Raw genomic sequence first — 13,455 nt, 5'->3', positions numbered from 1 at the left:
ACATCCCATTAAGTTTAGACAGCATGCCTATGACTAAGACTTACTGTAAGGAAGAACTAAGTCTTGAATGCTTATTATAAACAGATATTAAAACGACAAGGTGAATCCATTAAGTGCAGAATACGCTCTGGAGGGACACTGCTAACATAGACTTTAGGAAGCATCTATTATGTAGACAAAAAGGCTTTTTATTAACATAAAACAATAAAACTGTTTGTGGTGCACCATTTAATTTATTAAATGAACATATTTTAGCTCGCTACTACTCAATCGAACTGAAATATTGTTAATAAAATAAGGTTGTTGTAGCAGACACTGAGCAAAATGAACAATAATTTGGAGTTATGACTGCCCACCTCTTCAATCCAAGTTCATTATTCGTTCTTCTTTTAGCTCTATTTTCTTTTCATCAGCTCCTGTGGGACTTTTCTGACTATTATGTCCTAAATGCTCCAATATATTCTGAAGCAAGAGAACCTAGTTACAGTGTAATATTACTCAGACTAAAAAAAACATCTTTGTCTGATGAGGTGTTCACCGTGTCTGATCAGCTTGCCATCTTTCACGCTGCATGATGTCAGCAGAACAAAATGACTTTGGATCACTCTTTGAGCCTCAACAAAAGCACAGTCTGATTTTCTGTTTGCCTTTCTGTTTTTTTTACATTAGAGCTCCACATTGTGGAAGCTGTCACTCAATGGAGAAGGTAGAAATATTTTTTGATATGCTGTCTTTTTGCCTGGACGTTGTCAGGTGTTCCACATGTGACATCACCTGTATCATGTATCAGCGTCAATTGTCATATGTCAACTCGTTTTTTGCCCCAACAGTCTACATTTCTGCTTGATCCATTTTCATGGCTGAATCTAGAATAACAACCTTATCCCAGATGAATGAGCTGAATCTACAAAAAAAAAAGGGGCTTATGGTGCTAATTATCTGTGGGTTTTTCCACTGTGGATGGCTGGTTAACATTTAACTAATCCAAAGAAAGGTTGTACAGGGCTTTCACCAATCTATTAAAATGCAGACAGCTTACTGTGGCTTGCCTTGGGAAAAATTTGTTTTAATCATAAGTTAATTTTACCAATATATGATGTTGGCCCACATTTATATGAACCTAGATGCTCACTGTAAATATGACCAGCTTCATTGAATTTAAAATATGTCTAGTAGTTTACTTTAATTCCTTCATGCTGGAATGCCAGAGCTAATTAGTCTGTAGAGATGTTAGTAAACTTTACTTTAAAAAAAACAGTCATAAAGTTTGGTTAAATCCAAACAGATCATTTAGCATTTCGACAAATATAAACATTGGCTAAAGCTGTTTGAAGAACAAAGAATAAGAAACAAAAAAGACTGAAAAAAAGAACCAAGAAAATGTTGTGGCTTAATACAATTTATCCTTCAGCTATCATCTGGCCAATTATTTTCACTAATTAGATTAGGCAAAGCTTCAATGTGTCTGTTTGAACAGGGGTGTCAAACATAAGGCTCAGGGGCCAGAATACGCCCAGCAACGACTACAATCCGGCTCATTGGACGACTTTTGAAAACGTGAAGGAAGGCATCCATTCTTAAATACATGAATTAAGTCATAAAAGAAACGTTCCTGTTTTTCCACTATCTACTGTCTGCAGTTTATTTCTTACAACTTAAGCACAAAGAGTCACGCAGACAGATTTCTTTCATTCACTACAGCAGGATTTTTTTGTCATGTAGAAAAACTGAGACATACCGTTTAACTTGCACTTATATTGAGCTATCTCACAGATTAAGCTCAAATTAAGACTGACAGACAGGAAAGTTTCACTGTGTCGGCCCACTGAAGATTCAAGTGTGCTGTATGTGGCCCACAATGTAAAATGACTTTGACAGCATGCAATGTTCAGACAATATGCAGTTGAATAATGCTACGTTAGATGAGTGCTATGCAAAGCTAAAAAAAACATGTCAGTAAAAGCAAAACTAACTAGATGCTCCGTTCACCACATTTCATCTGATCATCATACATCGCATTTACATGTGCAGGAACTAATTAAAACACGCAAAGAAAAACTAAGCAGCACACTCCACATTCAGAGTGCATACAAAGTGACTTTTTAGGTTTCTAAAGTTCAATCAAATCTGGTCTTGCCCTGCAAATGCACTGTGTACACGTCGATATTAACGTGTCCACTCTCTGTATTTTAAAAAGGCGGGCAGCTCGCAAGGCTGAACCCCAAATGTAATCACCAATAATGTCTACTCTTGCTCGAGGCAAAGATTAATGTGGATTCTTTACTTTTGTGAGGCATAAGTTGAAGTGGAAATACGGAAATTGTATTTTTAATAGTCTCATAATGGAAAAATCTTACGAGAGTAATACAAGACCAGAGCCGGGCTATTCTGAATGCACAGCGCGCATTCTAAAGCTGGATTGAGGAGGAAGAGGTGTTCATTTGTGAAGGTCGACCCGAGTGAAAGTCACAATTCATTTGGGAATGAGGTGAATGCACAATTCTTTTCCACAATCCTGCCTATCCTTTCTGCTGGATTTCATGGTGGCCCCTCCACACTGAGACCGGGAGGCAGTTGCATTTCACACTTAGAGATGTCACCATGGAAACGGCACAAAGACATCTGTTGGTGGATGTTGCACATAACTTTCTGTTCTGTGTCCAAATTAAGGAGGAGCATGGACACACTTGAAAATAACAACAACAACAAAAGAAGCAAAACACAAGAGCCAGGGAAGAAAAGAAGAAGAAGCTCTGCATACGCAAACACATAAAAGACACATAAAAGTTGACAAGCATAAAAACTTGCATGAAAGGTATTTGACAAACACCTCATTTGTAGCGACATGGGCTTCCTCGTGTGGTTGAGTATCGGTGTCTTACCTGATGGATGATCTCAGACACTGGCAGCTGGTCCGCATACGAGTACACCTCTTTTTGCTCCTCTCCATTTACAGGACTGAAAAACAAAACACACAAAACAGCACGCTTTGAGCATTTACTCAAGAAAGCAAATTGCACTCATACATTTGGCTTTTGTTATGTGGAACACCATCATTCAGTAATGAAGAAAAGCTGTCAGGAAGAAGAACAGACTCAGTGTTTCCGTTGGCAGTCTGTGTGCAGCTCAGGTGTGTGTGTCTCTGACAGTCAGTTGTATGCATTTTGATGCAAATGACCTCCCCTTTTTCTCCTTCTAGATAAATTAATGAAAGTTATCCTGGAACATCAGATGAGTGTCAAAATCAACTTTAAAGTAGAGGATGTGATTGGAAGAGATTGCCTGCATATCACTACCCATCACGGTATAATTCATTGAGTCATTCACCAACAAAAATCTATACTCTGAGCAGTCCACTCTCCACATTTTCACTGAAGAAGTGTTAGAAGGGCTTCAAACTCCTGAGCCCCCTGTACATTTGCAATGCACGCTGCACTAATTCTTCTAAAACCCCAGTGAACATCGATGCAGAAATCAATGAAGTCAGAGGCAGCTGCACATTCAGCTTCAACACTCATATGGATTGGTTTCATATTTGTTGTCAGCTGGTGTTTGTTGTTTTTGCTCTACGGAAACCAGCTTCTTTTGGGTTCTCATTTTACAGATTTTATATATAGCCACCAGTGCTAAGTCTGTTCTTCTTTGTTTAAATTTGTGTCGTATTATAAAATTTAGTGAGTTTACAAACTGTGGAAAATTTAAATTTGGAAATAATAGCATAAAAAGAGCATTTCATCAGCTCTAGGCTGACTCTACATGACATCGACATACTGTTCTGGTTTACTTTATTCAGCTTTGTCTTCACTTCTCAGTGGTCAATTTAAAAAACCACCAGACACGCCTTTAGTATTTCAGAATAAGGTATCCATCATTCTGAAAGAATCAGCCTAAATCAGGTTGCTCTGAAGGACAAACGTTTAAGCCCATACCTTTTCAAATGTCACAAATCACTAGATATCTGCAAGAGGATCAGTCAAGAATGGCCACAATGTTTCTACAGTCACAATAAAATTATTTTAGTCCAACAACATGAAGAGCAGTTGATCAAACTGTGTTTAAAGGGCAAAGGCAGAGCCCTCACAAGCTACAGCACCATACACCATAAACACACAGTCGTTTGTTTAAATGTACATATGACAAAAACTGCACCTGTAAAGTAGCTCTGTTAGGGGGTTTGTCTGAATAAATCCATGAGGTACATCAACCTGACAGTCACCCATGTCCGGATGACAGCAACCTTGAAAGTTACAAACAAGCCTAAAATAAAAAATTCTGACACAAAGTCAAACGGGGGTCAGAGCTAAGGTTTACTGTCAAGTGGAGGTTCAGGAGTGACCGTCTTTCGGCAAAATTTAGGTCAGACAAACTGGGCCACATCTCCCCTGTGAGCCATCATGACACACCTCCAGCCACTTGATGATTGAAACCTGTTCTTCTATTTGTGTCTTTCTTCACTCAAAGTTACTTTTACCCATCATTTTTCTCTCTGGCCATTTCATGTCACACTGACACAGACACACAGTCTCTTCTCGCGTGTGATGAAGAGAAGAAGGTGTTCACACAAAACAGATAGTAGTAAAGCGTATGGACTGGTAAGCAGGGAAACAACTTCCTGCTGAGCCTTCGGTGCGTGCCAAGCTTCTCTGCCACAAGAAACATGTCACTAAAAGCACAGATGTGTCACCGCTGGGATCTTCCACCCTTTTTTTCTTAACATGAGAAATGAGCTCTAATTCAATTCAAACTACTTTCTACTTTATTTTCCACAAAGACCTTTTTGGAGAGGCATTATAAGTCCTCTCTGCTTATTTAAAGGGATGTGCCTGCATTCATCCCCCACCTCTCTAGTTCTGATATCAATGCCGTCTCCAGCTGCAGTCTTTAGGTTAAACAAATTTCCTTTTTTTTTTTTTTTTTTTTTTTACTCTGCCAGCAGCTCAAGCAGTTTTTGCAGACACAATCCAGTCCTGCAGGTCACAAATTACATTAAGTATATTTTATACTCAATGGGATATGAATTCAGCTTAATTTGATAGTTGTAATTACTCTGGGAGCTCGTGTAGCCCAGAGGAGGACGTGTTACGGTCAACAACCACCAATGCCTGAGAGTGAGGAACTACACAATGTCATTACAGTGTTAAGCTTATGTATAACGTTGCGAATCGAGAGGGTCCATTAAAACATCTTCACCATCAAGTGCCATTCACTTAATGTAAGGGCTTGTTCTGAGGAAGAAATTGATGTTTAGAAATGCACGAGAGGATATGGGAGTGAGAGAGGCGAACACGAGCTAGAAAATGAGACAGGCACGTGTGTACACTCGCACACATGTACACATCTTCTCTAAATGTCCTCCTCCACTTGTCTGAGAGGCAGAACGAGCTGACAAAAGTGGATTAAAGCAGCACTATATTTAATAACAGCTTGTTTCCGAGGACATCTGTGATCTTCTCTCTGTGGGAACACACTGAGCTCACTACAACCCATTTTCAGGTCTTATGAAACACAATTTTCTAACTTTCGCAACGACATCTGGACAAAGGTTTCATAAAGATCCAGTTTCTGACATCGATTTAGTGATTGCTTTTTGAGATGATCCAGACGTGCTGGCAAAAGGGTGAAGGTTGGTTTCTCAGGGGAGTGCCAATTCATGGGATTTAATACACTTAAAGCATGCAGCATGGTTACTTTAAATAGGGTTGTAAATAGAGATCAATTAGAGATCAACACTAACTGAATATACTACATTTTCTTGCTTATTTTTTTCTTTCAGGCATTCATCACTGTTTTCAACCATGCGCCCAGCACAGACATGTATCAGATACAGCAGGTTTGGACATCAGCTGGTCTCCCTTGTACAAAGGCTGCATGATATTCAATTGCACCATTGTGCAGGTAATAGTCTGGTGCCTCCTGCATGCTCTATCCACATAGCTCCCTCACCTGAACTGCAAAGAGTATTTTCAGGAGTGCAAACACATTTGAAGAGGACTATTGCTTGCTGTTTGCTACACGTGACAAAGGACAACTGTGGAAAATATCCCGACCCGTTTCTCCCAAACCTGTCCAAAATTCATGTGTGAAAAGGGCTTACCACAGTACAAAGATAAGCTGGTTTCAGCTCCTCGCTTTTCAAATGTGAAAACCCATAAAAATGTATTTTCTTCTATAAAAACAGCAGAACAGTCTAAAGAATCGCTTTTTCTTTTTCAAACAACAAAATCAATCAACTGAGGTAAGTGATGTTAATAAAACCCAGAGCAAACCTGTGATGCCCCCCCCACCACCACACAAATAATTACAGCCTCAACTGCCTTATTGTTTGGCACTCTTGCTCATCTTTCTTTGATTCAAGTATAGAGAGACACTTTGCATTTTAAATAGGCATCTCTGCATAAATCTGGGCTCTCTATTCCTGAAATTCATTAGCCTGCAAATATATATATATTTGTGTTTCTTTCCTGACACACACCTTCTAACATTTAATCACAAAAAAGAAAAAAAAAACAGAACATATCGAGTGCTAAGACTTTGCAAGACTGTCAAAAATTGCTTTTTTAACTCTTATTTCATGGCCAGTTATGGATAATCAGCCTTTGAATAGTCTAATTCCATTACATGTAATATTTTACACTGGTAAAACCTTGCAAACACGTTGAACCCTTCCATTCACAAAGACCCGTTAATAGATTTTAAACATCTTCACATGTTAAATTATGAATAATTATTTATTAATGCCAACGCTGATGACTACATTAATTTAAATTATTGCAGTAATGAGGTCATGGCTATTATTTTCCACGTGCTTGTATTGTAATCTCCCCACTGCTACAATGCTGTCCAGACCCAACAGAAGCACAGAAAGCTTCCTGTCACCGCATTATCAGTCAAGTCCGAATGTGGCTGAAGAAACACCCTGACAGGACGTACAAAATGACAATAAATGTTGTTAGTCTTCCCAACATCAACAAAGTACAAAGACACTGCAAGCACTTTGGTGAATCAGTAAACTTAGTGCTGTTAAACTTCAAATGAATCGGGTGATTGCTGGTTCTTACATCAGAAATGGAGATAAAACTTCTTTCTCTAGGACTGAATTAGGCCAACAGCTAGCTCAATAACATTGTGTTGGTGTTTCTGTGCTGCATGAGGATCAGCAGGACTAATGTGCTGGCTGTAATCGATATTAAAGTAATAGGGGAAGTTGTGTGCAATGAGTAACTTGCCCGGGGCCACAAACAGCCAATGACTAAAATCAGTATTGCAATTGCCTCTAATTACTAATTAGCAGCCAACCACATTAGATTCTTTAATACTTCCCAGTGGTTCAATTAAAACCCAGTTAATGAAATTATTACAAAGGGTTGGTGGAGTGGTGGTATTATCATTAATAAAGTTAAATTCCCATTGCATCTTTAGGTTGAACACAGTAAACATCTGTTCCTGCAGCTTAGAGAATCAGTGTATGGAAACTGTTTGCGATAGCTGTGTGCTTCCTAAAACTCCTGATGATTGTGCTTATTATGGCATTAGTGGAGCTTGGTGATAAAGCAAACAAAACATCTTGAGGCACAGAGAAAAGGTTTGACAGCTCTCTACAGCCATCTAGTGGCTCAACCTATTTATCACAAAATGGAAGCATGCACCAATTTGGATATGTGCAATTCACCACAGGGTAGCGCCGCAGATAATCTAAAGCAAACACTGCTCATTACTCACTGCCACTTATGAAGACAGACTGCATTAAGTCTGAAGGCTGACAATGAAGAAAACGTGATGTACGACTTCTAATCCTACGGTCAACGTCAATTATGAGCTCCGCTTCTCTCTGAAATAATGCTTTCAGTGTCGTTATTGATTATAAAAGCAGTAAATGCGTTCTAAATGAGCAGCACCATTACCCAAGACAAACGTGTCATTGGTCAACTTTACAATCAGGTCTTAAAACCACCACATGGTAGTCATAGTGACAGCCACTGAGTGCTTTAATCTTCCAGAAACAGGCCAATCAACACATCATTAGCAGAGGATCAATATCACTGATGGGAGGTGTACTAAACAGAAATCAAAGGCTGGTTAGTTGGAAACTGAACACAAAATGAATTTGGCTGCTGGCAGTGAGGCTGGCCTAAATGAGAGTATTTTATAAGGGTCGCCCCCCCCCCCCACACACACACACACACACACACACACACACACTCTTTTTCAGCACATGCAACACTCGCAAGTTGCCTACCCTTTTTTTGCAATGATTACTACATGATTATTAAAAGTAATGTAAATTTGTAACCACCAGGAGGCAGTGTTATATACCAGTGGCTATTTCAGATATTTATTTTTCATCATTTACTCAAAAGGCTTTGCCTTATCCAGGTCTCCATTATACATAAGGCTTTCTAAATGACTTCCTTAGTAAACAAAGTTGACACTGACTTGCTGTACCCTCATGTCATCATGAAAGTACAGCCCAGCCCATGTTCAACTTCATTTGATATCCCTTTAATATCTACCTTTAATCTCCCTTTCTGTTGTTACCTTTAGTTCATTTTGAAAAGCTGGAAACAATTTGTAAACAACTTATTTTTGCACAAGTATCTTTAATGCTACAGTCACATTTGGGAAAACAGTGGTGCCAAAATAATTGCAATTGTATGCAATGAACTTGCAGTGTCATTGCCTTTGAAATGATTGTTTCAAAGGGGGGGGACAAGGTCTGCAACCACTTAACCTCGGTCCATCAAGAAGGTGATAAAACGACAATAAGTTGGAAATTAGATGCAATCTGATAATACAGTGATTAACTACCATAAATAGCTGAAAAGAAATCGCAAATCTGTAGCCATTTACATATTCAAAGTCACATTAACTTATACTACTTAACAGATTACTTTAATTAAATGCCCAGCCAGAACCTCATAGACCAAAGGGTTGAGTGTGTTGCATTCTAGACCTCTGCTACTTTTTTGCCAAATGCAAAGTTAATCACCAGGCAACCACTGATTTTTAGTTTCTAGCAGGTTGCCATCCTGTTTTTATTCTACTTTGATTGATGCATATCTTTTGCCATTAACAAAAAAAAACAAATAAATTCAACTTACTTCTCCTCCATCTGCTTGATGGGGTCAGTCAAGTTGATGGCATCCATGGTGAGCTCAACTTTGCGGACACTACCAAAGAAATCTGTGATGAGAACACTTCCGGGATCTCTCAGGAACAGGTCAGTACGATGGCCTGGAGTGGACACACACTGACTCTTTGGACACACTTTGAACTGTGGAGGCAGAGACAGCAAAAATTTCACATTAGGAATATTCAACATTGTTCTAAATTAGTGGTTTCTGTCACGTTGGATCTCTATTTGGGAGCCAGTCAGCTAGTCCACTGACAGTTGCTGAGGGAAACCGACAATTTTCTGGACAACAGATAACACAATTCCTAATTGGTTGATGGCACTCTGGATACAAGCAGACTGCAAATGGAAACCACCAAGCTTTGTGTCCCAGTGTCCTATGCATGCAGATTCTGGATATGTATATGAAGATATCTGTTTATTCAGACTATTTAGAACAAAAACAACTAACAATGTCTCTCTAAATATAAATATTCTCCTCATGACAATGACAGCTTTAGCAGCAGCATAACTTGCATGTATAGGTCAGCTCTGCACAAAGACACAATACTAGATTTATTCCTTTTTGCACCACCAATTCCAAGTTCCAGTTGCAGCTAGTATTGAGCTGTTGCTCTGGAAGGTGTGACACTGTGAGAAACAGATTAGAGGCACTGTGCCTGACATTTGTGCATGTCCTTGTCAATTACAATTTTTAGCACACTTGTTACATTACCACTTGTAAATGAATCCAATGTGAGTTTATCAATGTGTTGTTTTCTGCTTGAAAAGAATATAAAAATCACATAACTGAGGTCAACATTATTTCCTCAGCCAGACAGGACTTGAAAGGTACAGCAAATGGCACGCCTTTGCAGCTTGGATCAGGGGGGAAAAAAACAAGAACGAAAACTCAGAGGGCTCATCCAGAAAATCCATAGTATTGATCCTTAATTCCCTGAAAAGGCACAACAGAGAATCTACAGAAACAGAAAAATTGGAAGAAAAAAATATAATAAGCATGTGTCAAAACACACAGAGTGCCAGAGTAACGATCTGAGGTGCTTTGAGCATAACTCTGGGTGACGCAGATGAGGAGTGGTCCTTGTGGCTTGAATCGCCGCACGAGGCTAAAAGATGAAAAAGGAGTTGCTGCTGAGACTGAGTCATGGCCCAGAGCAACATGTACTCACCATTTCCACCCTGATGTGTCAAAGGCCAACGACTGCAACACTGTATCAGATATTCTGTTTCAAGTGTGACCTTTATCTGACTTCTTTTGGACCACAGACAGAGGAAGAGGACAGTACAAGAAAAACACTGCTTCAGGTATCAGAAGTGCTGATTGCCACATCCTTCCTTTTAAAAGCTGACTTTCAAAATAGTCAATCTAATAAAATTCTGCATACCTTTTTTGTTATGTTCTGCTGCACTAACTACAAATCAATTTATAAAAATAAAATGATGGTGTTCAAAATGTGAGACACCAGAGAAAATCTCTTCCTTTCTGTCACTCAAGTAAAAATACCACAACTGTAAACTTAAATTTGCATTAACACCCCTAACGTATTTTAAAGAGTATAACAAGAATTTTATTTTGTGGTTCAGGAAATTGCGATTTCCTGCAAACAGGTATGAGGAAGTTGTGACCATACTGGACACACACGCTAACAGAGGCTCACCAGATCATTCATGTTGGTTTTGCTTGCAGGATGGATGTCTTCAAGGAACTCCAGCATGTAGAACGTGTAACGATCCATCAAATGGACTCCTATGGCCAAATCTGGCTGGTGCTAGAATGAGACAGATTTTAAAAATGTATAGGATAAGAATAGTTGCTAGAATGGGCGCTGCGGTGGCATTTTTACTTCTAGCTCATTAATCAAACCTCTACACTTTTACACAATGAACACTTACAGTCTTTTAAAATACACATCCACACCAACATTCACAGATTTGTATTATAAAATTCATCCCAGGTAACAATTTATGGAACTTTTTCTTTAGTTAGTCAAGTATAGTTTCCGTTGCAAATCTGTACACTATCAAAATCTGATAAGTGTCATCTGGCATTGAAATTGAACAACCATTGTCACAGCACAAGTGTGTGAAAGGAAATGAATTAGAGACTTGTGGCAGCAGGAGAGCTTCATGAGTGATATTCATTATCTTAAAGTACACAGAGGTTTCAGTTTCTGCTGTATTGCAGACAGACATTTCTTTCTCCTTTATTTATATTTGTTTTTTATTTTAGAGTATATTTAGTTTAGCCTTCAATTTAATTGTTAGTTATACAACTAAAACATTGGGGGGGGGTTGAGGTGTTTGCTGTTGCCCTGTGACAGCTCAGATGGGCTCCAGTCCCCCTGTGACCTTGAATAAAACAAACCGGAAAAGTAGTTTAGAAAATGGATGGATAATTTCTGTAACAATGCAATTTCTCTTTGGGATTAATTAAGTGCTTTGTCTATCCATCCATTAATCCATCTCCAATAACGGAGGAAGTAAGAGTTTTCAACCCCCTGGGGGGTGTGAAAATGGAAAATGTAAACAGCAATAACATATCATCCCCTGTTTAAATCCAATATTCACGCTTTTTTTAAGCTCCACTGTGGTCTCTAAGGGCTCCTAAGGGAAATATCCGGTTCTCATATTTCTTGATTCTCCGATATGTTTACAGACTAGTGTCTTACTCTGTATGCTCTTCAGTGTGGAGCAGGTAGAGGAGTGTGTGTGTTTTAAGCTTTTCCACTGGAAGCAGCTGCTTTGGACAAAACGCTGCTATAAGAGCAGAAAAAGTGAAGCAGATCAATAATGTTGTGGAGCACAAAGCTAAACACTGAATCGGGTAAATATCCCCTCACACAATCCAAGGATGTAAATACATGTTTATCTTTAGGTTCAGTTCATCATGAAATTAAATATTAGTTTCATATTTTTTGTTCAGTCATTTGATATTTTAAATTTAAAAACGCTGTGATATAAAACAATTATAGCTGCTTTAAAAGCTTGCATAGTATTAGCTATGCACAGCTGACAATTTGAAGTCATTAGCTGATAATGTAAAAATAATAGTGCCTGCCAGTGCCACCCCTCAGCATCGTAGTAGATACACCTATGATATCAATTTCAAAATCCTACACCATTCTTGAGTTTTCGCATTCACAAGAGTTTCAGAAAACTTGACCTCTGACCTTAAGGTCAAGGTGACTGAGATTTGAACTCGTCCAAGATTTAAAAATCCTAGGTGAACTCCTTCTTGAGTTATTGCTTTCACAAGATTCACAGAAAACGTGATGTACAGCTTCTAATCCTACGGTCAACGTCACTGAGATTTGAACTTTAGTATCAACCTACCTACAGTTGAGGCCTACAGTATTAATTTCAAAATCCTACGTTGCCTCATTCTTGCTCAAAGGAGACTTATGATGCTTTCCTTCTTCCGTGATGTACATGTTGTTACAGTGGTGCGTGCCAATATTAAAATGGCCAAAGTTTTAAAAAAAATTAGGGGCTGAATGTACAAGCAAATCCTGTAAATAAAAAAGCTCAGACTATTTTAAACAGTCCATAGAGCAACGATATGTTTGTTAGAAAAGCAGAGCCAAGCTGAAGAAAGTTGGAGCAGGGGAAGGAAGCTAAAAAGGCTTTTATAATCAGAAGGCTCTCTAGAACAGTCCAAAGACAAATATTTATAGCCACAATAAACCATGTCAGTAAATAAGTTCTGTTCAGCAAATAAATAAGGTCTTCTTTGTTTGTTTGTTCTTAACTTTGTATTTATTGTATTTTTCACAAGTAGTGTAAACATTAAAAACAAAGAAAAAACAGTTGGTCACACATAAAATGTAGTTTGGAACTATTTAATGTCATAAAATTGATATTTTTAAATGTCCCCTCATCACAGTCCCTTTCCTTGAAAAATGCTTATTTTTAGATATTAAAAGACTCATTATTCATAAGTGTTTATGTTATATTCTGCTAATCCCCTATTTGGCCATTTCAGTGTTTTTACAGTGGTTCTGTAACTTACACACACACACACAAACACACAACGCACAACTAAGCACAGTTTTAGATTGGTCCATCAACAGTGCAAAGCAGAGAAAGAGTGAGCAAGTTTCCCCCCCTCAGCTCCTGCCCTCACTGCCTCTTGAAGACTTTTCAGGATTTTTCTAAATTATGCAGGGGATCTGCACTTTAAGCTATACGTCTCAAGCAAAAGGTCAGTGTTGTGTAAAATGTGTAAGAAGAGGGGGAAAAAGAAGCAGTATTGTTCTTGTATTTGAGTGCAGTGCAGAGCTAGTAGGTTTCTGATCATTATTAGTGTGAAGAAGAACTTGTAA

The 13,455-nt window shown here is 38.6% G+C and overlaps 1 protein-coding gene across 1 annotated transcript in view; it reads right to left on the bottom strand.

Annotated features, from left to right (window-relative positions):
* The window catches only part of pigk (phosphatidylinositol glycan anchor biosynthesis, class K), a 33,628-nt gene that overhangs the window by 12,112 nt on the left and 8,061 nt on the right, over positions 1-13,455 (bottom strand). The window contains exons 8-10 of the mRNA XM_084913655.1: positions 10,792-10,902; positions 9,099-9,271; positions 2,883-2,958 (exon numbers count right to left, since the gene is read on the bottom strand). Of these exons, the coding sequence (XP_084769781.1) occupies positions 2,883-2,958; positions 9,099-9,271; positions 10,792-10,902 (360 nt within the window). The remainder of the gene's footprint in view (positions 1-2,882; positions 2,959-9,098; positions 9,272-10,791; positions 10,903-13,455) is intronic.

Source organism: Perissodus microlepis, chromosome 18, assembly GCF_051167445.1.
Source record: "Perissodus microlepis isolate ML-2025 ecotype Zambia chromosome 18, ASM5116744v1, whole genome shotgun sequence".
Taxonomy (NCBI): Eukaryota; Metazoa; Chordata; class Actinopteri; order Cichliformes; family Cichlidae; genus Perissodus; species Perissodus microlepis.
Note: the sequence above shows the minus strand (reverse complement) of the source record. Positions and strands in the feature narration are given on the sequence as shown.